Source organism: Oryza brachyantha, chromosome 6 (genome assembly GCF_000231095.2).
Source record: "Oryza brachyantha chromosome 6, ObraRS2, whole genome shotgun sequence".
Classification (NCBI taxonomy): domain Eukaryota; kingdom Viridiplantae; phylum Streptophyta; class Magnoliopsida; order Poales; family Poaceae; genus Oryza; species Oryza brachyantha.
In genome coordinates, this window is record NC_023168.2 from 6,759,991 (window position 1) to 6,781,216 (window position 21,226).

General features: G+C 42.7%; 1 protein-coding gene across 1 annotated transcript; it reads right to left on the minus strand.

Annotated features, from left to right (window-relative positions):
• Nucleotides 1–889: 889 nt before the first annotated feature.
• Nucleotides 890–3,219, minus strand: LOC102707502 (actin-depolymerizing factor 5). The gene is made up of 3 exons (XM_015838943.2): nucleotides 3,069–3,219; nucleotides 2,725–2,984; nucleotides 890–1,438 (listed from the first exon to the last, which is right to left on the minus strand). Exons 1-3 carry the CDS (start codon nucleotides 3,087–3,089, stop codon nucleotides 1,288–1,290), a joined length of 432 nt encoding a protein of 143 aa, XP_015694429.2. The 5' UTR covers nucleotides 3,090–3,219; the 3' UTR covers nucleotides 890–1,287.
• Between the last annotated feature and the right edge of the window lie 18,007 nt (nucleotides 3,220–21,226).

The window sequence follows — 21,226 nt, forward strand, 5'->3', positions numbered from 1 at the left end:
TTTATACACATAAACTTTGTACATGCAAACTTTATATATATACACACATACAAATTACATATAGATAAAAATTAATAGATATAAACTTAAATATAAAAATATCTTTATACATGCAAAATTTATACGCATAAAGTAAAAAACTTTATATCCATAAAGTAAAAATTTATACGTGCAAACTTTATACTCATAAAGTAGAAAACTTTATACATAAAAAATTATAGATATAAACTTAATATAGAAAAATCTTTATACATATAAATATATACATGTAAACTTTATACCTACAAACTTTATATACATATACACATGTATACAAACTTTTCATATAAAAATCTACATAGATGCAAAATATTATATATATACACAAAAAGTATAGGTATATAATTATTATAGAAAAAACTTTATACATATAAATTTATACGTGTAAACTTTATACCTATAAAGTTTAAACCCCTATTTATAAAGTAAAAGAACAAAAAAAAAAGATATCTATTGCTAAGTTGGGCCGCAATAACAGGTGGGCCATGGTTGGGCCGGCAGTACCACGCGCGCATTAGCCTTTTCGCTCTCTCCATCCGTAAATGTTTAACGTCATTGAGTTTTTTATAAACGTTTGACTATTCGTCTTATTTAAAAAATTTACATAATTATTAATTATTTTTATATCATTTCATTTATTGTTAATATATTTTTATGTATATATGTAGCTTTATATGTTTGACAAAAAAATTTAAATAAGACAAATAGTTAAACGTTTATAAAAAAAGTCAATTACAGAGGTATCATTTAACGAGCTAGGGCGTTGTTGTTTTCTTTCTCCTCTCGTTCTGTCGCGCTGGACGTGTAGAATGTGCAATGTGCCCTTTTATTCCCAACCATGCGAACAAAATTTTTGATTGAAGCACTTCGATCACGTTTACTGGAAAAACAATTAGCCAAGCGGAGCATCCTCGGTGGAATTTCTACGTCACCGCGATGGACGTTTCACTAATCCACCGCCACTCCCTCGGCACACGCCAACCACTCGCTCTACATACAAGTAGTACAACACAACCCCTCCAAATTCCCCAAACGAAAGCATACCACGCCGGACTCTAAACCGAGGAAAAAAAAAGCACAAACCCTCGTCAGATCGCATCATCAGCGCCCTACGAACGTGAGAGAGAGCCAATTAGCATCCGTCCGATTATACCACACCTGTTAGATACAGCACCGCGTGCCGGTATCGGCTGAGCTCGGCTACCGGTCCAAATTTGTAGCAGAAATTAACCGCATGGTGGGTGGCTCTCACTGGGCACGGCCTCGGATGACGTCGTAGCCCATCTCGGAGGAATCGGTGGCCTGCACCTCGTAGTGGACCCCGTCCAGCACCCGCCGCAGCCCTTGCTTGGACGTCGCGTACAGAATCTTGGCTCTTATCCTCGATGCGGTCGGTGACCTGACAATAGGCAAAATAAAGCAAGCAATAATCAATCATACAGTTGCAATGCTAGCTAGCTGCGATATGGGACAACGCAGCAACAGCAGCGGTTGCTATCAGATTCAGAACCAAACTAAACCCCAAGTCCAAGAATTGCTTTAGGGCCTTTAACAAAAGGAAACTGGAGCTAGCTAAGCTAGCTACTCCAATGGTTTGTTGGTTGTTATCTGATAATCTTGTTTGTTGACAAAAGGATATGCCAAGAGAAGAAGTAAATGAACTGCAGTAAGACAGTGAAATGTTGGGTGGACAATACTGCAGCTGTAGGCTGTAGCCACTGGCCCTTGCTTTTTGATGATGGATCTATGAATATACAAGGACAGACAGATCTAGACAACAGGTGGATTTCATTCAGGCTAGATCAGATCTGATAAAATAAACCGGCCTTGGTTTAGTAGTGGAGGAGGTTTAAGAAAAAAACAAATAACATCAGAGTACTAAAGACAACAGTAATCATTTAATTAACACATGTGTGGGGCAGGGAGAAAGGAAAAGAAGCAAGGCCTTATCAAGAAAAGTTTGGTCCCCGTCATGATTTCGACTAAAGCTTTCTTCGTTTGACAAGGCAACAGGGATGCGTGTGAGACGCAAGCATCTTTTGTGGAAAATAGGAAAGAAAAAGAAAGAGCTTGGTGACCTATCTATCCTGGAGTATAGATTCTTTGTGATAAGGATGCTGCACTGATTGAACAGTCATTTCGTCCTGCAGATTTTGGGTTGGTTTTCTGATGCTAATCAGCACCTAATAAGGGTTCAAGAGGACTTGTCATCTGCCAGTGTACCGTGAGGCCTTTTAAGTACTTGGGGAGTATGTAAGGTGCTAGAATTAATTTGGTTTCTCAATCATTGACGTAACGAGTGATTGTGATATGTGGCATCTTTTCTTATTGTACGATACGACCATATATGACTAATTTTAGAGGGTAAAACATTGCTCGTATTAAGTAAAGTTGCACGCAGTTAGTTTTGGCAAAACTAGTGCACAAAGCGAAGAGGGATTTGTTCTCTTTAATCTATACGCTTTGGTTAGTTGCCGTAGTTTATGAATCAGCTTGCAAATGTTCCAAACCGCACGACGGTGCTTATGGATAATTACTTGTCAGATGATGGAATTTGAGATTTTTGCCGAGTTTTTACCATTCCTAACAGGATACTTGCTGCTAATTAAGTAATCGAGAGAAGAGCGAATAGTGAATTAATTTAAGAGATTAATTAATTAGGGGGATGGGGTTGGGGTTGATTACCAGGCGATGAAGAAGATCTTGCTCTTCTGGCAGTTGTCAACGGTGACGAAGTCGAAGTCGAAGACGGCGTAGCGGCAGTCGTCGGTGGGCAGCGCGGCGACGAGCTCGTCGTAGCCCTCGCCGGGGCCGCCCACCTTGTCCACCAGCACGGCGCGCGACCTCTCGTCGATCTTGTACACCACGAACCGGTGCACCTTCTTCCACTTCATCTCCATGAACCACCTCTGGCACTCCTCCTTCACCTTCATCCCCTCCGTCGCCTGCACCCCCCCACGCACACCCTCAGAACTCAACTCACTCGCATGCACAGCAACTCGATCTTTACTGCACACAAATTTTCATACCATCTTGTAAGCCATTGCCATGGCTGATGAAGCAAGTCGGGTCGCCGGCGGTGAGAGTCGATCGCGCGCCGGCCGGCGATGAGGAAGAGATATCGATCGCCTGTCTTGGGAGTCTCCCTGCTCCTCCTGCCGTTGGTTTGTTCTGACGTTTGGTGCGGTCGGGTGGACTTTATAAAAGAGAGAGAGAAAAAAAGTCCCAACCAGCGTAAAATTCCTTTTTTCAACGAAAGAAAAAGGGGACAGCACATTTTTTTCCCCGCATCACGTCTGGAATAAAAGCACGAGTCCGCACGATGCAAACGGGCCAACAAAACACAGTATCGGTTAGCCAGGTTTACAAAACCACTTGGGAATTCGACAAAAGTTTTAAACTGTTAATCATCACGGCCGTGACACACTGGTATTTACGGCCGGTTTCGTCATGGCAACTACTGCACGCTTCGCCTAGGATCTAGCACGGCGAGGCTCGTCATGGACCGTGCGCCCGTCCCAGACTCCATTCTTTGCTTGGAAGGTAAGGGAGTGGGGGACTGGGGTCTGGGGAGGCAACACAAGTGGGCGCGTTCGCAACCTAAGATCTAAGCTATTTTCTCTCTTTATTTGTCCGCATATTTTCCAAATAATATATATTTTTATAAGGTTTTTTTTACTATTCTTCCTATGCAAAATTTTGATATCTTAAAATAAAATACACCGTAACTGCTCTCAAGATATTTTTTAAGAATGATAAAGAAAACTTTTAAAAATGTTTATATCAAAGTTGCTGAAAAATTATATTAGTTTATTTTTCATAGTTATAATAGTTAATATTTAATAAATCATACGCTGATGTCTTTTTGTTGTTTTGCGTGCGCTAATTAGTCAATTAGCGTTGCTGCTCGTTAATGCCTAATGGTCATTGTTTGCCCAGTTGGAAGGAAGCAGCGCAAAAAGAAGAGAAAGCGGCCATCGCGACGCAACGTCGCTTTATTCGTCAACCTTTCTGACGGTATTTGCTCTGTTTCCAGGCTAGCAAATGGATCATGGGGGTTCGTGAGATCTGGGAATGACTCTGTTGCTGCAGATGCGTCATGTTGTTGTGATACCCTAGATGGAAGAATCGTGGTGTTGTCTTCCATGGTGGTAGGATTTTGGATGATGCCAGGGGTTTGATATAAGATAGATTAGTTTTCCACGATGGATATGTATTGTACAGAGAAGGCAGCGGTGCCTGTAACTTTATTTCCCGCCACCAATTCTCTCTGTTTGGCGCCACAATTCTGTTAGCTAAATTAATTGGTGTTTCCATTTACCGTGGCGTTTCCATTTACTGGGTGTACGACGTAACGACCTTTACATAAATAGAGACAGATAAAGCGACGACACCTGGTAGAAACAGGGAAGGAAACAGATAATCGAAACAGGGAAGCCGCGTGGGGCCTTGCCGGGCTCCTCATGCACGCGCGTTGGTAGAATTCCGCGAAACAGTGAGGACATCTTTACCGTATATTTTCTTTAGTAAACTTTAAACATGGACATATCTAGTTTAGTTAAATGTGCTTCAATGGTTATGGTTAGACTCATGTAGCTCTTAGACTAAGGCGAGATCCACCGAGATAAAAAGATGCATCCTTCACATATTTTCCCACCATGCAACATTAAATATTTAGCTAAAACATTTTTTCAATCTAATTACTAGTTGTCTAAATAAACAATTGGTGCTTAGAAAATTTAGCTTAGTGCACTCCCTCTAATGTATATCATCTACCCCATATATTTCTCTCTTCTTTATGTACCTTTTTAGTACACACATTGAAGCTGCTATGAGGACACTATGGCTGCATCTTTTTTTTTCTCCATAGTTATCTTTATACTATTCCTAGTATTTTACATGTCCCGCTTAATACTAAACAATATGTTTTATTAAAAACTTATAATATATAAGATTATCGTCCTATACTTTTAACTTTATAATTGCTAATTTTAATATTTATACTTCTGAATAACTATTAAAAATTCAGATAATCTGCAAAAATAATACAGCCGCTGTTCTTCATCTTGTAGCGTGCGCGTCGGTTAATAATTTCTCAACAGGCGGCGTGCGACGTGGAATCTCGTCCGCTTGATTCGCGGCGATCGATCGAAAGCTGCTCGAGGCTCCCATTTTGTTCGTGTGAGCGAGCGTGCGTGCTGCTCTGATCTGTCGCGGTTTCGACGTGCTCCCGTCTGGTGTCGGTTGTTGTTGGTGCCGTATTTTATGGTCTAAGTGACACAGAGTGCAACGGTGAACTCGATCTACGGTTTTGCACGGGCGACACCGGGGGGCTAACAGCAGTGCACGTTATGGACGACAAAACGCAGAGCTGTAAAGGAAGGATCGATGCGTTGCGGTGTGCTGTGCTGACCTGAAAAGGCACAGTTTCTGGGTCAGAAGCGTCCTGTCAGGGATCAAGATTGTAATACGGACGTGTTCTTTATTAAGCTGAAAAATAAAACGCGAATCATTATTTGATATTTTGATAGTTACTCCATCCATAGTAAAATAAGTCTATGTTTTATTTTTTTTGGATATAACGTTTGACTCTTTAGCTTATTTAAATTTTTTCATGATTAATATTTTTATTGTTATTAGATAACAAAACATAAATAGTGCTTTGCACATCACTAATTTTTTGATTTTGTATAAATTTTTAAAATAAGATAGATAGTCAAACATTGCACACAGAAACAGAAAAATAAAGTCATTTCTGATGAATGTAGTATTTAATGATGTACATAGCGAAATTAACTGCTATAAAATTAAAAAAATCTATTTTAGAATGATAAATGCTAAACTTCTGTATATAAATATTTTGCCAAAATATACCCTATAGTAGTACGGAAAAATTATGTGCAAAAGCCGAGAAAAAAACCTGACAATAATCAATGGAAAATAACCCATCCTACTTGAGTTGTATGGCCTTCTGTTTTGGAAGATTAGGGGGTGTTTAGTTGGTGAAATGAAATTTTTTCACGTCGCATCAGACGCTTGACCAGTCGGAAGGGGTTTTCGGACACGAATGAAAAAATAAATTTCACGGCTGGCGTGAAAACTGCGAGACGAATCTTTTGAGCCTAATTAATCCGTCATTAGCGCATGTGGGTTACTGTAGCACTTATGGCTAATCATGTACTAATTAGGCTCAAAAGATTCGTCTCACAATTTCTCACATAACTGTGTAAATTAGTTTTTCGATTTATCTATGTCTAATACTCTATTTAGGTGTCTAAAGATTTGATGTGATGTTTTTGGGTGAAAATTTTTGGAAACTAAACGGGGCCTTAGTTGCACGAGAAGAGGTCTAAAACCTGGTGTCTTGTGCAGCAGGCGGAACACGTTCTACCCAGCTGAAGTAGCCCCTTGTCCCCAGAGCAATGAATTGGTTACTACATTAACTTTCAGTGCATTCGGTGTACGCACTACGCTTGTGTTAATAACTCAACGGTGAAGCCGTTGGGTAAATATAATTATGGCCAATCATGAGTCATTGGTCGTAGGGTACTAGGCGCTGGCGCACTCTCATCAATTGATGTTCCAAGCTAGTGCTAGATCGAAATCGATTACCAGACAGGTGTAAAAAAGATGGCACAATAATGGTTGGTTAGACAGAAAAGGTAAGGTCAAAGAGAAAAGCGCAAAACCATAAGTTTGGTATAGTAATAACTAAATGTAAACAAACCAAATCGAAGTTCTCTTCAGAAAGGAATTTTTCCATCCCTTCCTTCATTCGATGCGTCACTTTCCCCTGCAATTCCCCAATTTTTTCGATGATTACTGTTGCTTAACCCGTCAATGATTGGATTAATTGGATGTCGAGCTACTCCACGCGAACAGAACGCCGCGTCCGCTGGCCAGAATCAAGAGGCAGCTTTAGCATCGCGAGAAGCGACGTGGACGTCTGATCCCATACATGTTAATGGTGGGACCTCCATCCTATAATAATTTTATTTTTCGTTTCCAATGTTTAATCATTCGTCTTATTTGAAAAAATTTATAAAAAATTTAAAAAAATTAGTCACAAATAAAGTACTATTCCTATTTTATTATCCAGTAAAATAAAAATATTAATCGTAAAAAAAATTTTAAATAAGACTTAGAGTCAAAACATTGTGTAAAAAAACTAAAAAATAATTTTATTTTAGAACGGACATCCAACGCAAACGAACAACGAAATAATGGAGCGCGCCTGCTCTGCTCTGATGCTCGAGCTCGGCAGTGGGTAGGGTTAGGGTGGGGGAGGAGAAGATAGCGACCGGATGGAGGCGTGACACATCTGCCGACGGACGGACGCCAGCAACGCGACAGGCAGCTCTCGCTCGCGGCGAGCCGACGCCACCGGTGATCGAAGCCCGTACTAGATGGGAGGGAGAGCCGTGCGGCGACGGTCCTGGATTGGAGAGGACCTGTCAGTCAGTGGGTGGTGCGTGCGGATCGATCAGAGACGTACGACGGCCGGCCCATCCCATGCACCCCCACGCCATGATTGACCGCGCGCGGGAGAGACGGACGGGGGCGGGCCGGGAGAGATGCGAGGTCGATCGGTCGGTTGGGTCCGAGCTCCGTATCGTTGGCGGCGTGTGAAACGTGTCGGACGATAGCGTTTGGATGCAAGGGGTACGTGGGTAATCGATGTGGAGCGTGCGTATATCGTTGCGCGGGGTCCTGCATGGCTTCTGCCTCCTTGTGTGTCACCACCGCCCAGCCTTCAACCGGAGCGCTACTGTTTATCACGAAATTAAAAGAAGGGACCGATTAATTTGTAGACAACTAAAAACACCCACAAATTGCAGTTTACTTTGGACGGTTTGCAAAATTTGTATGGTACATAACTTATCCTCGTACTTCCGCTCATCTTCCAAGTCAAGCTTGCTAATGGACTCGAATCCAAACAAAAACTGCCCCACTTAACTTATCTGTGCTCGAATCCAAGCCAAAACTCCCCCACTTCACTTATGTATGCAGCACACTCCCAAACCAATCCAATTCAGTTTAGGATGTGTAGAACCCAAAACAATCAATTCCAGTAGGGATGGAAGACCAAACTAATCCAAACCTAGTCTAGATAAATGAACTCAATCCATTCCAAACCCATTTACTCCCCAACTAAAATCATAAACATTACTAAAAACCCATTCCTAGAAGGCCCCATCACAAAGTAAAATTTAACTTTTTGCCACTCTTACGAAGGGTCAAAATAGATTTACCACTTGCTGTTTATAACATGTGGGGCCTCGTTAGTCTATAATATGTGTTCCAGTGACAAATCTGTTATGAACATTTAAAAGAGTGGTAAAAAGCTAAATGCCCCCTTGTACACTTCCTCCGTCATGTCGCCCGCGACAAGCTTCATCTTGCCATAAACCACGAGCATGACGTAGTACCCGAACGATGACTCTAGCAAGCCGGGGCAAGTCAGCTGTGTACGTGTGAGGTCCCATGCTAGCTTGACCCGCCGGTTGTCACGCCTGGAGTTTTATCCCAAGCCTAAGTATGTAAAAGAAATTCGTAAATAACAATTAGCTTAATTAACTCAGGAAAAATCCCTATAAAAGAACCTAATTTAATTAAATCGAGGTTCGCAAATCGATTAACTGGATTTAAACTCAAATTGCAAAAGTATAAATTTTGGCCAAACAAATTAATTTAAAATTCGGCAAAAGTGGGGCTTTTCTTTTTCCCTCCTTTTTCCATTCTTTTTCCTTTCCTTCTCAAATTGGGCCGAAGTCCAATTTTCCTCCCTTCCTTTTCTTTTTCCTTTTTCTTTTTCCTCTCTTCCTTCCCGCGCCGGCCCAGCCGAGCCGGCCCATCTCCCCGCTCGGCCGGCCCAGCCGAGCCGGCCTTCCGCTCCCCTCCCGCGCGCGCGCACGCCTCCTCCCGGCCGGGCCGCCTCGGCCCAGCTCGCTCGCCCGCGCCGCGCCGCGAAGTCCGTTGCCGCTCCCTCCTCCCTCGCGCCACTAACAGGTGGGGCCCACCTGTCAGCGACCGCGCCCGCGCCGGCCGCGTCCGAGCCAGACGCCGCGCTGCCGCTGCAACCACCGCCGCAACCGTCGCCGCCGAGTCCTCGCCGCGCCCGACTCGGTCTCCATCGGCCATCCCGACCGAGCCGGCGTCGCCACCCTATAAAGCCCCACCTCTCCGCCCCACCGCCACTTTTCGCCTCCTCCGTGCACCGCCGCTTCCTCGCCGCCGTCGATCGATTCCGCTCGCCGGATGCTGTTCGTTGCCACGGGACCGCGTCGCCACCGCCGCCTCGCCTTCGCCGACCTTCCGCCGGCTTCCGTCGCTGTCGGTGTGCACCCGAGCTTCCTCACCGCCTCCTCGCCCTTTTCGCCGTCGTGCCCGACTTCGTCATCCGCGCGTCGCCGTCCGCGCTCGCGACATCGCCGCCCCGCCCCGTTCGCCATCTCCCGTTCCTCCTCCTCGCCGACGTGCTGCCGCCTTCGATCGCCACTGGTGAGCTCTCCTCTCCTCTCTCCCTCTTCCTTTCCTCTTCGCCACCGCTGCCGACCTCCCCGTGCCGTCGGCAAGCGCCAGGAGCCATGCACCGCCGCCGCCGGGTCGCCGCCCGACGTCGTCGCCGTCACGCCGTCGTTTTGCCGCCCCCGCTTTCCCGCACCGCCGCCCCGCTGCATCCCCCTCCTCTTCCTCCGTGCGCGTGCCGCTCGGCCGTCGTCGCCGCGCCACCCCGGTGAGCCCGCTCTCCTTCCTTCCTCTGTTTCTTCGTGCCACCGCGAGTGCGTCCCGCCGCTCGCCGTCGGCCGACGTCCTCCGCCGCCACCCGACCCTGCCACTCGTCGCCGCTCCGAGCCGCGCAACCCCATCGCTGTCTCCGCCGCATCCCATCCCCCTCTCCCTCTTTTTCCTCTCCGCCGCTGTCGCCGATCTTCCGCTCCTACCCGCGTCGCCACCTCCGCCTCAATCTCGCCGACTCGTCCGCACGGTCGCCGCTGACGGTGAGAGTCTCCTTCCTCCTCCCATCTCTCTCTTCCTTCCCGGCCGACCGCCGCCGAGCCGCACGCCGTCGCCGGACGTGTGCGGAGCTCGTCGTCGCCGCCGCCCGCTGCTGTTGTCGTCACCTTCGCGACGTCGTCGTCAAGCCGCCGCCGCCCGCGCCCGTCCGCACCCGCACTCGTCACCCGGTCGTCGCCGCCGTGCCAGTCCGTCGCCGTCGCTTTGCCCGGCTGCGCCGCATGCGCCGCCGTCTCGGTCGTGCGCCGCGCGCTGTCGCCGGACGCCGGTTGTCGCCGTCGCGCCGTCGCCGTGCGTCGCCGCTGCCGCTGCCGCCAGCTGCCGCCAGCTGCCGCCGTCGGCCGAGCCGCGCCCTCCTCCCCCTCTCTGTCTCCCCTCGCTGACGGGCGGGCCCCACCCGTCAGTTGCCCCGTGTCCCTCCTCCCTCTCTCCTCCCGTGGGACCCACTTGTCAGCCTCTCCTCTCCCCTCTCTCCCACCGATAGGTGGCCCCCACCTGTCAGCCGTCAGCCTCCTCTCTCCTCGCTGACGTCAGCAGCCCCATTAATTGCGCAATAAATCAATAAGGTTTTCTGTTTAGTTTAAAACACAATTAAACTTCTAAAATTCATAAGTAATTCACTAGTCTCCGTTTCGGTCCATTCAAGTTTCATTAAATCCAGAAAAATGCCAAGAATCCATTAAAAATAGTTTCTTTCTCTGTTTCAGTAGTTTTATAGCCTGTTTTTCTTGTTTTGCCTTGTTTGTCGTAGGTTTTTCCCCTGTTGAAGCGCCGTTCGTTCTCGAAGTTGTCGCCGAAGTTCCTCGTGGGGCTAAGCAAGGCAAGTGACACCCTTCTTTCTTCATATTGAACCTATGTTTATAAAATCCCCCGCTTTTACATTCAAACATGCATTGTATTCAAATGTATTTACTTTATTGGGCATTTACCTTTATACCCGTTGATCCCCATTTATTATTATTGTCGTTCCAGGGTTAATTTGACTAGACTTAGGGTTAGGCAATGCTTAGCCATGCTTAGTTCAACTAGCTCACCAATTATTATTTAATTACTGTTGCACTTTAATAGACCTTTAATGGTTGTAATCATTATTCATTTCCCGATGTGGATTAATACAACTAAAATATTGCTTATGGTGGGCTGTGGGTGCATGGTTTTGAGAGTCGCACCCATGACAATTAAGGACCGGTTCTCAGGAAACCCTGAAAGTCTTACACGTACTAACCACAAGCCAGAATGGGCAACGGTGAGACTCGTAATCTAGCTTGTCCCTATTTGACGTACCGAGGCAAGAGTAGGCGTGATGGAGTATGGACGGGCAATCGTGGTGTAACGAAAGCCTCTGCTGCTTCCGGATCTACCAAGGCACAAGAGGGGACTGCCCGACTTGGTGTAAAGAATGGGGTGAAACCTGAAGTGTGGTGTGATTGTCTAGGGAGGGTTAGGTGAAAGGTCTTATCATGGTTTCTACTGAGGTATCGTGGTGATACGTTGGGGCATGGTAATATGCTTGGGAGCCATGTCTTGTGGGTAAAGTTGTACACCTCTGCAGAGTAAAACTATTCGAATAGCCGTGCCCGCGGTTATTGGGCGAACTGACAGACTCACTGGGATTAGTTGAACCCCTTTAATAGTTTTATTAATCTTGGAACTGGTTTGACCCTGCATAATGAGGTGTAACGTTGGCAGTGGTTTGGGTCTGTCGCAACGTGGTTTAACGTTGGGCAGAGGGTTGACCCTGTCGCTACGTGGTGTAACGTTTGACAGTGGTTTGGGCCTGTTGCAACGTGGTGTAACGTTGGACAGTGGATGATTATTTTAAATGTTTACTTTACTTTTATTTCAGTATATTTTATTTACTGTTTTGCTAAAGTACTACAGCTTTGTGCAATTTAACCTTAACCTATCCCTTGATACCCTATTGCATTCATTATTCTCCCTCTCTTGGGTGTTACTTGTTGAGTACGGTGGTTTGTGCTCAGCCTTGCTTAATTTTTCCCCCACCAGAGCAAGTGCCAGAGCCTGAGTCAGAAGGTTGTTCCGAAGGTTGACGTGAGGTTCAGTCCGCCGTCGAGAATGCCTGTGGTGTGGAGCCGTCATCGCCAGCTGAAGCTGAAGATTAGATGGTCTAGTCTTGTTTTTCTTTTTCCGCTGCATTTCTACATTTCGATAGATAGTTGTTTTTACTTGTTTTTTTAAGTCGTGGAACTGTGTATTGATTTGTCATAGTGTGTACTCGGACTGATTCCTGGACCGAGATTTAATACATGCTATTGTTCAGAAATTTGGTTTAAATTTCTGGGCGTGACACCGGTCCCGCACATGGATCAGCTTCAACCCCCACCGCCGTCACAGTAATCACAACCAATCTCATACCGCGGCGGTCGCCTCCTTCTCCATCTACTCCTAGCACTTCAGCCCCTCGTTATAGACCGTAAGCCTTGGCCCGAGAGCCACGTGTGACCACGACTAGTTGGTTAGTTTGGTTTCGGTTCCTATTCCGGTTATTTCGTTTTGGTCTTTTGATTTTGTTTTTTCTAGCCATCCGTGCCACGATCCACACTCTAAGCCTAAGGACACCCCCTATCCCCCTCTAACCTAAATCCTAACCCTAATCTCTAACTCTCTAAGTCCTTTTTAGAGTAGAGGATGTTGCTGCGCAAGAGAAGATGTGGAACCAAGGGCAGAACCAACGGGTGCCATGTGATTGTAGAATACAAAAAAAATCAAAAATATTTTTGTATGCAGTATGTATCAGTGGCGCTAAATATTTCCCAATTGCCTCTTAGGGGAGTAGGGAGCAAAAATTATGGTGGCATGACATCACATGAATCTCAAGGATATGGTTACAGTGACGTTGGTCATAGTTTACGCACACGGTGTAGAATGCAGACATATGACATAAGGTATTTCCTGTATATGTGATCAACCTTCGTATGATGAAACTAGAGACGGTTGGGAGAAGGACAACGGTGCACCCACTTCATGTTAGATCCTATTTGTTTCAACTTAAGATTGTTAAAATATTTATCATATATAAAATCTAAAATAAACAATTAGATTATTGTGCCAGGTTATTATAATCTTGAGCCTAGATTACTATAATATGATAAAATCCTCTAAGGGTACCTTTTCTAGATTATTAGCTGGCTAAAGACCTACTATCCTTATGTACTTTAAAGTAATTACCCACCATACTATACATTACCTAATTCAGCTTATAATAATCTAGTTTATAGTAATCTCGCTCAAAATCTAGATTACAATAATCCTAGCAGAAACAAACAGCGCCTTAATCAGTTACTTATATGTGACTTGGTACTTGGTGGAGGTTGTTTCAACATCGTATTGTACGTATGATAACAAGTTAAGAACTCTAACGGCTTATCTATTGAATAACCTCATCCAACCAACACAAGTACAGGGAAAATATCTATGTTCAGATTGCGTTTAAACATTTCAAGCCACCGAGCTGCCAGTGTTTCTGTAAAACACATATGCCACTTGATCCTTGGATGATATATAATCTGTCTCACGCATCTTTCTAGTGACTCTAGCTCGTTCCCTAACAAAATGGTAATCGACTTCTATATGTTTGTACAAGCATGAAACACATGATTAGCACATAAATATTTAGCACCAATATTGTCACACCATATTCAGCCTTAGTTAGGAGCTTCTACCTGAAGTTTCTACAGAAGTGTTTATATCCACATGATTTCTGCTATTGTATTTCTGATTCAGTACTTGAGCTTGAAACAGTTGGCACGGCCACAGAACAGGCTTGTTGTAACACATAATTGTAACATATCAAGGAATATGTTATAAGGAAATAGTGCAGTAACAGAAAATATGTGCTAAAAGGTAGCTTTTAACACAGTAGAATGGCAGGAACACAGAAATGTGCGACAAAGAATATGCTGCAAGGGCACATAATAGTAATAATTATATTAGAGAACATCTTGACTAAAAATAATAATTATGTAAGCGAGCGAAATGACATGGCCAATGTATGTTAGCTCAGCACATTGCAAGCCTTCATATAATATACAATTCATTATTTTCCGCAAAACCATCATTGTAGTAACAAGGAATCTAGTAATGAAGTTTTAAAACTCAATGACACTTGAAATTCATGACATGCCAAAGAGAAGCAATGTAAAATAAATAAAATAAATTTGAAACCCAAAATTCTTATAAGCAGTAACAATGATTTTAGATATGAAAATCTATGGTTTCAATTGAATACAATATAAATATGGACATATTGAAAAATAAGGAATGGAAATCCAAGATTCAAGACATTTTGGAATGAAGGAACACAAGCCAACATATTAATCTTTTTTGTTCTCAATTTGTAGATATATAGAACAAACTAGGAGTGCGGTGCCACATTACACCTACAACAGAATGACAATTGCAAAACAGAAACAACAATGAATGTAATTGAGGGTAGATATATCATGTCAAAACACGAACTCACATGAATAAAAGCCACATGATTTAGCAATTCAACTAAATAATGAGTTCTATGACACGCCCACGGGTAGATTGGTAGGTCACCGAAATAGATGATTCCATAAGTCCATTGAATAATGGATTCATTAATGGTCAGGAAGCCAACTGTTTCTGAAAAATAACATTTTGGCAGAGATGCCAAATTCTCTTAATTAAGTTAAATTTACAAAATAAGAGCGTCAATTATCTACGTGGACAGGTTGATGTTGTAAGTTACTGAGCTCATACCATTAGAGTATAGGTTGGGTTTGGAATCTTAGAAGCTTGTTACTTGCTATTCCTTGACATTATTTATTTTTGATTTTCCTCTGGACTGAAGTGGTGGATCTCTGAACTTTAGATGAACTTTGTTGACATTAACCTCGCAAACAATACTTCCTAAAACATGGGAAATAAAATTGGAAAGTTAGCAATCCTGAAAAGAAATATGGAACTATAATTCCTCAATTGCAATAGAAACAGGAACAGGATCATAGGGTCTGCTTGTTGCCCTCTGCTCATATGGTGTAAAGCGAAAATACAAACTGAATGATATGTATCATCTTGCTGGCTACCTACAGCATTAGTACCCTTCTGTACAAAAATACAATCAATTTAAGCACACGCTCTACGAGTGATGTCCCTCCCAAAGGGAAATTGAAACCAGTTAGGAGAATACAGTATAAATTAATTTGGAGAGATGGAAAATCAGTGTGAAAGCTATTCAGGCCACGTTCTTTGCCCTCACTTAATAACTTTCTCGTTTTTCTCAAACATGCTTTCAGAACCGCTAAACAGTGTGTTTTTTAATTCCATAGGTAAGTTGTTTTAAAAAAAATATACGAATAGATTTTCAAGTTTTTTAATAACTAATAATTAATTAATCATATGCTGATACTATGCTACATTTTACGGGCCACCCAAACAAAACACGGCCTCAGATTAACAAGCAGTCAAAATTGCTTTATTGCATATCTAGCAGTAAATGGTAAACATGGCGTTAAATAGTATAGGAAGGAGAAGTAATATTAGAAAGACAGGTTGGAAGGATAAGTAAAATGAGCAGTGCTATATGTACGATAATCCTACGTACAATGAAACAACAACCTCGTCATTCCGTTTGAAGCAGCGGCGGTGCGTCTATCTATCTAAGCAAAAAATCATGGCGACGGCAGTGCGTTTGAAGCAGCGGCTCAAATCGTACGCTGATCGGACGATTTCATTGTACGATACGATAATTTCCTAAGTAAAATAGTATTGACAATGCACTAGACAATCGTATCACTACCCACACTAATTGACTACTGCGAATAGCTATTCTGCTTCAGCACAAATAACAGCAAGTATTCATTTTTTTTTATGTCAGAGAAGGAAATGGTTGTAATTTTATTTAAATTGGTTGTCTCTGTTAAGATAATGCATGATTATTTAGCTATTTGCATTGCAGATTTGTAGTACCCTAATTGTAAACAAGCACATCAGTATTTGGCCCACTATTTGTATATGTCGATGAGCAATAATAAAATGACCAATTTTAACATCATTGAGAAAATATCTCTAGGCAAAAAATATATATTCAAAATTTCGATATCTCGAGATACAAATTATTTAAGTATATAATTGGACACCAGAAAATATGATAACTGATAACTCTTGATGATGGTGGGCTGGTTGCGGCTGCCGGAAAGATGGGAAATAAATATTTGTTGCCACATCTAGCGGGAAATTTTACTCGAGCAAGGTCATATCTTTATCTAGGGACATTTATTTTTTTTTTTGCCATTTTTAACAAAATTTATGATCTGAACTGCCTCGTGGACTCGTGCAGGAGATGGCAAGGTTTCTCATCCTAGACATGCCCAGAACACTTTAGCCAGCCGTGCTGCACAAACGTGACCATGTCATGCTGCTACCTCGTCATCGGCTGCTCCATTGCCGTGGCGTGCGCTCTGCTCTGCCCCTATTATCTTCACTTCAGTGGAGCCGTACCAACCTGAGCATGCCAACTCCAATAAGCCCATGGCTCAGGATGATGCAAAGTCCTCTTCAACAACTGCCATGGATAGAGTGACCATACAGAAGAGATCCCTCGTGTCTCACGCTGTTGTGTTTCCCAATGCCTCTCAACCCAGGCCATGCCTGCTATTTGTGCTAGTGGAGAGATTAACATTGATGTGAGATGTCATCATCTCAGGGCTATTTCAGAAAAAAAAGAAACATGAGATACACAATACATGCCTCAATGTATATATACCTCTATATGACTAATTATCATGTGGGCTATTGCATGGTATGTCAGTTATTAACTGGGGTATGGCAGAGTATCAGCATATATATGCATACGTATCTCCTCTCCAAAGTCCAAACTTCCCTTCATAAGTTTGGCTGGCCTTCTTTGGAACCTGGAAGTGAATAAATAAGAACATGATGCATCTTTGCTTCCTATTTATAAGGACGGAAGTGGATAATATAGATAAAGAGAAATTATATGGTTCTTCAGAAAAGAATAGTGTTTACAAAATTTTACACTAAAATTTTATTACCATTAGACACATAGTACTCATAGATACCAAATTTTGCATTAGAAAAATTGATAACTCCCATTAACATCTCAAGGATTAAAAATACCATAAATATAAGCTTTGAAGGGGACATGACTGGCTTGGATACGACTGAACCTACGTTAGATAAATCAAATGGTGCATGATTTCTATATTACCTTTACATTTTATATATTTGAACGATGGTGCATCACGAGTATGTGTATTATCATTTGTGGAACTACTAGAATGGGCAAAACAAATAGGAATGAATGTATGCAATGGATGGTTCATCAATGAAGCTAATTGGAGATAAACCTATCACCTTATTCAATTGTTCTCCCATCTCGTGGATTATGAGTACTCGTTGGAAATGTCTTGGAGTGTAGTTTCAGATGGTTTTGGTCCTACATCAAATTTCCTCATGAACTGTACAAAATCACCGCAATAAGCCACCAATATTATCCTATCCGAGTCTACTTTCGGCATTGGGATTTCTAATTATATAATAGGCTAGGCCTAGGGAATGAACACCCGTAGGGATAACCCTAGGATGTTTATATTCATTTACATACTTGCACTTTGCAATTTTGCCACTAAATCGGTTTGTAGAAGCCCAAATTCATGAGTTTAATCATTCTACCTCAATTCAGATATTTTGATTTTTTGTCATTCCCATGAATTTGTTCTATTGTTTTCAGGAGTATAGCTTTCATGGTGATGTATATTACGTGAGAGCGTCATCCATAATAACTAGACGTGCAAGTAGCATTTTCTAGGTGATGATTTGTTTATCAAAATCCTCAAAACGTGAGTGTTTTCAACTTACCAAATCAAACCTATCATAAAATCGGATACCTAATGATAGGTGAAAACCTAGGGATGACCCGATCTTCACGATAATAGGTACTTGAGATGGATAGCTAGCTGAAAATTTAGCGGGGATAACTTGCTTTATACCTAGTCAAGGTTGGATGCAACCAAGCGATGGGGAGAAATGCACCAAAACCTTGAGGACATCGGCTCGATTTCCGAACGACCGGAGAACCATAATTCGAGACTAATCCACACAAGAGGCCTGAAAGACGAGCACCCAAAGGGATCTCTTCACAACTCCTTGAATAACAGGGAAGAACAAAGATGTGCAAGGCACTCAACAACTCGGCTGTAAACCATATGAGTTCTTAATTCATCAAAATGATCAAAGATCCTTTTACAATAGTATTTAGGTGATACTTATACTAGGAACATCCCTCCTAGATGGGTATGAGCTAAAGTCACCACGTTGGAAGGTGGAAGGCCAAGTAGTGAAGTATTAGAAAATGACTCAATTCTTGTGCGTCCTCTAGTCATCTACGCAGGCTTCAGTAATTGAACCATAACTTTTGATTGAAAAGTCTAAATGATGTTCCGTTTGTTGCGTTGAAAGGTAGATTTGTTTAGCTTTCCAACCATATGTATTATGCACCCTAGAACGTGACAGGTTTGTACAGACTTGTGCTTGAAGTTGAGGTTCTTGCAGCGTAACCTAGATTCTTACGTGTGTAACTCTTTACATATTGGATAATAGTCTTAGTGTTTCTCAAGGAACCCTTCATATCCTCTATGAATCCAAATACTAGTCTCATGCGTAAACCTGACTAAGAGTAGAGTACTCGACTTAGGTAGTATATAATTCTCATCAATATTGAAATATGTTTCAGTTAGGAGCGAGTTTACCTCTTGTTGTAATATCTTTGCACGGCTGCGTGCGATAGGTCCTCTCAATGGTTTAATGGATTGGCCCTCTTCAGTAGCTAAGTGCACGCATTGAGTTGTCCGGCTTACGGTTCAAGGGCATATCACCTAATAATGAATCAATCATTTTCTATCTTCTGGTACAACCATCAAAAGTATATATACCCGCTTAGTTTTATGTACTATATGTTTTCCTTTCTCAGATGCCCTCATAGTCCTACTTTTGTCTTAGAACATTATTTTCTGGTCGCAGAAGATACTTCAAATGATGGGCTTCCACTTGCTTTTGGTTTGTAGATGCACTTCGATCCACTCCAAGTTGTGATAAATCTAGAGGTTGGCATGAGGCATCCATCCCTCAAAATTCTTTTACAAGTATAAGCGAAAAGATGATGTGTCAAATAAATTGCTACTGGCATTTACATCAGGGATCATGGACGGATCTTTCAATTAGATGGGTTGATAGTGTGGATAGACTTTTCTGGCGACAAACAAACTCTGAAGGAAAGGGTTGAGGGCTGATGGGTTGGTTTTTCCATTTGTAGCAGTGGAGTGCAAACTTGGTTCAAGTAGCAGTAGATGCAAGTATGCTTTCTGAGCTTTTGGTGCTGTTGGTTGGATGTGTCATGAATTTTGCTGTTTGTCAGGATGCTATGTAGCTGCCTATGGTCTGGAGTTGCTCTCCATTTCTTCTTTAGCTTCTCAGTTTTAAGTTGTCAGGATGGAGGTTGTCCTGTTTTATTTATTTTTGGATAATCCTGGTACTACAAATACATAATCTTTACGTTTTAGTGTTTCACTGGTCCCCAACTCCTGTATGGCATAAACAAGACTATATAAATACACAAGTTAAAAATTATTCTTCCTAATTCCATAATTCTTATTGTTTTGGATAACGGTGTGATCAAACTTTAAAAATTTGTTCATTAATATATATTAAAATATGTAATTTGAAATTAATAGTACAATATGTATAGATAAACCATAAAGTGTACATTAATAAAAATAAGCATTTATTTATTATATATATTTCAATATAAAATTACAACTTGTCGATGATTTGGATGTCGGCAATATATATGGGGTGGCTAGCGAGGCGTAAAGATCAATGGTTAGGATGAAGACACAGGGTTACCCAGGTTCAGGTTCTCGACTAGCGAGATAGTACCCTACTCCTGCTTGGTGATTGTATTGGATTGTTGGCAGATCAACTAGAAGATAGCCGATCTGACTATGCCGTCTGTCTGGCCCCCCTCATGAGGGGTGCATCTATTCCTCTTATATAGTGGAGGATAGGACTTACAGATAGAGTCCTAATTTGACGAGACTAAGATCTATCCTAATTCGGTTACAACTCAGATCCGGTGTAGGCGGCATGCAATCGAGCCGTAACCAAACTCTGATTGATACCATACATATATAATCTTCTTCCTACTCGGTACCCCTACGACTGTATGTATACATCTAGTCTACGGATACCCCTAGTACAGGTATTCCACAGCAGCCCCCGGAGTCGTACATAGCCACACAAATCGTCCGTGTAGATTATTGATCATCAGGCGTATCTTCACACAGTATGCTTGACGTTATCCGAGTGCTTCCCGGACGCTCCCCGAGTGGTCCCGAGTATTCTGTGATGATTGTAGAGGCTGTGGATGGTTCCGAATGGAAGTAAGGAATAGGTACATCGAATAAGATGCACCTATTAGGTGTAGCCCCCGACTCTATGCTTAAATACGTAACAATTAAACATAGTCTTTTGGAGACTGTATATATAAAAAAGCTTAGGTGCATCGGAGATGCACCTAATAGGTGTAGCCCCCGACTCTATGCTTAAATGCGTAACAATTAAACATAGAGTCTTCTATGGACTGTTACCCAAGAGATGTTTCTCGAAGTTTCAAGTTTTCCGACTCGAGCAGCACTGTTCTGAGTGCTTTCAGACCCGAGCAGTATCCAGCTCTGGTTGCTCTCTTCAAGCGATTTGAACCCGAGTGGTTTGCAGATGATTTTTGTGCCGTGTTTCCCCAGACATATAGCCTTCGGCTATGTTCTGCCCATGGGGTAGGTTAAGCCAATAGGCTTAATCATTAAAGCCGAGTAGTTAGTACCGAGTATATTCGGGTTTACTCAAAGTTTAGTCACAGGCTAAAAAGCGCAATTAAGTGCCATGGGCGATATCAACCGACGCATGCCCGAGTGCGGCCATGGGCCCATAACATAGGCGTACCGTTGATTCTCGATTTGTGAGAAATCACGGATTTTATGTCACTGTTTGGGCAAAACATAAACTCACAACATTCTCGTCAACGTGGTATCAACTATGCCAGCACCGAGTTTTACGTATCGGTCCGCTAGGCCCATGGAGGGACATAGTAACACTTAGTCGATTTGGA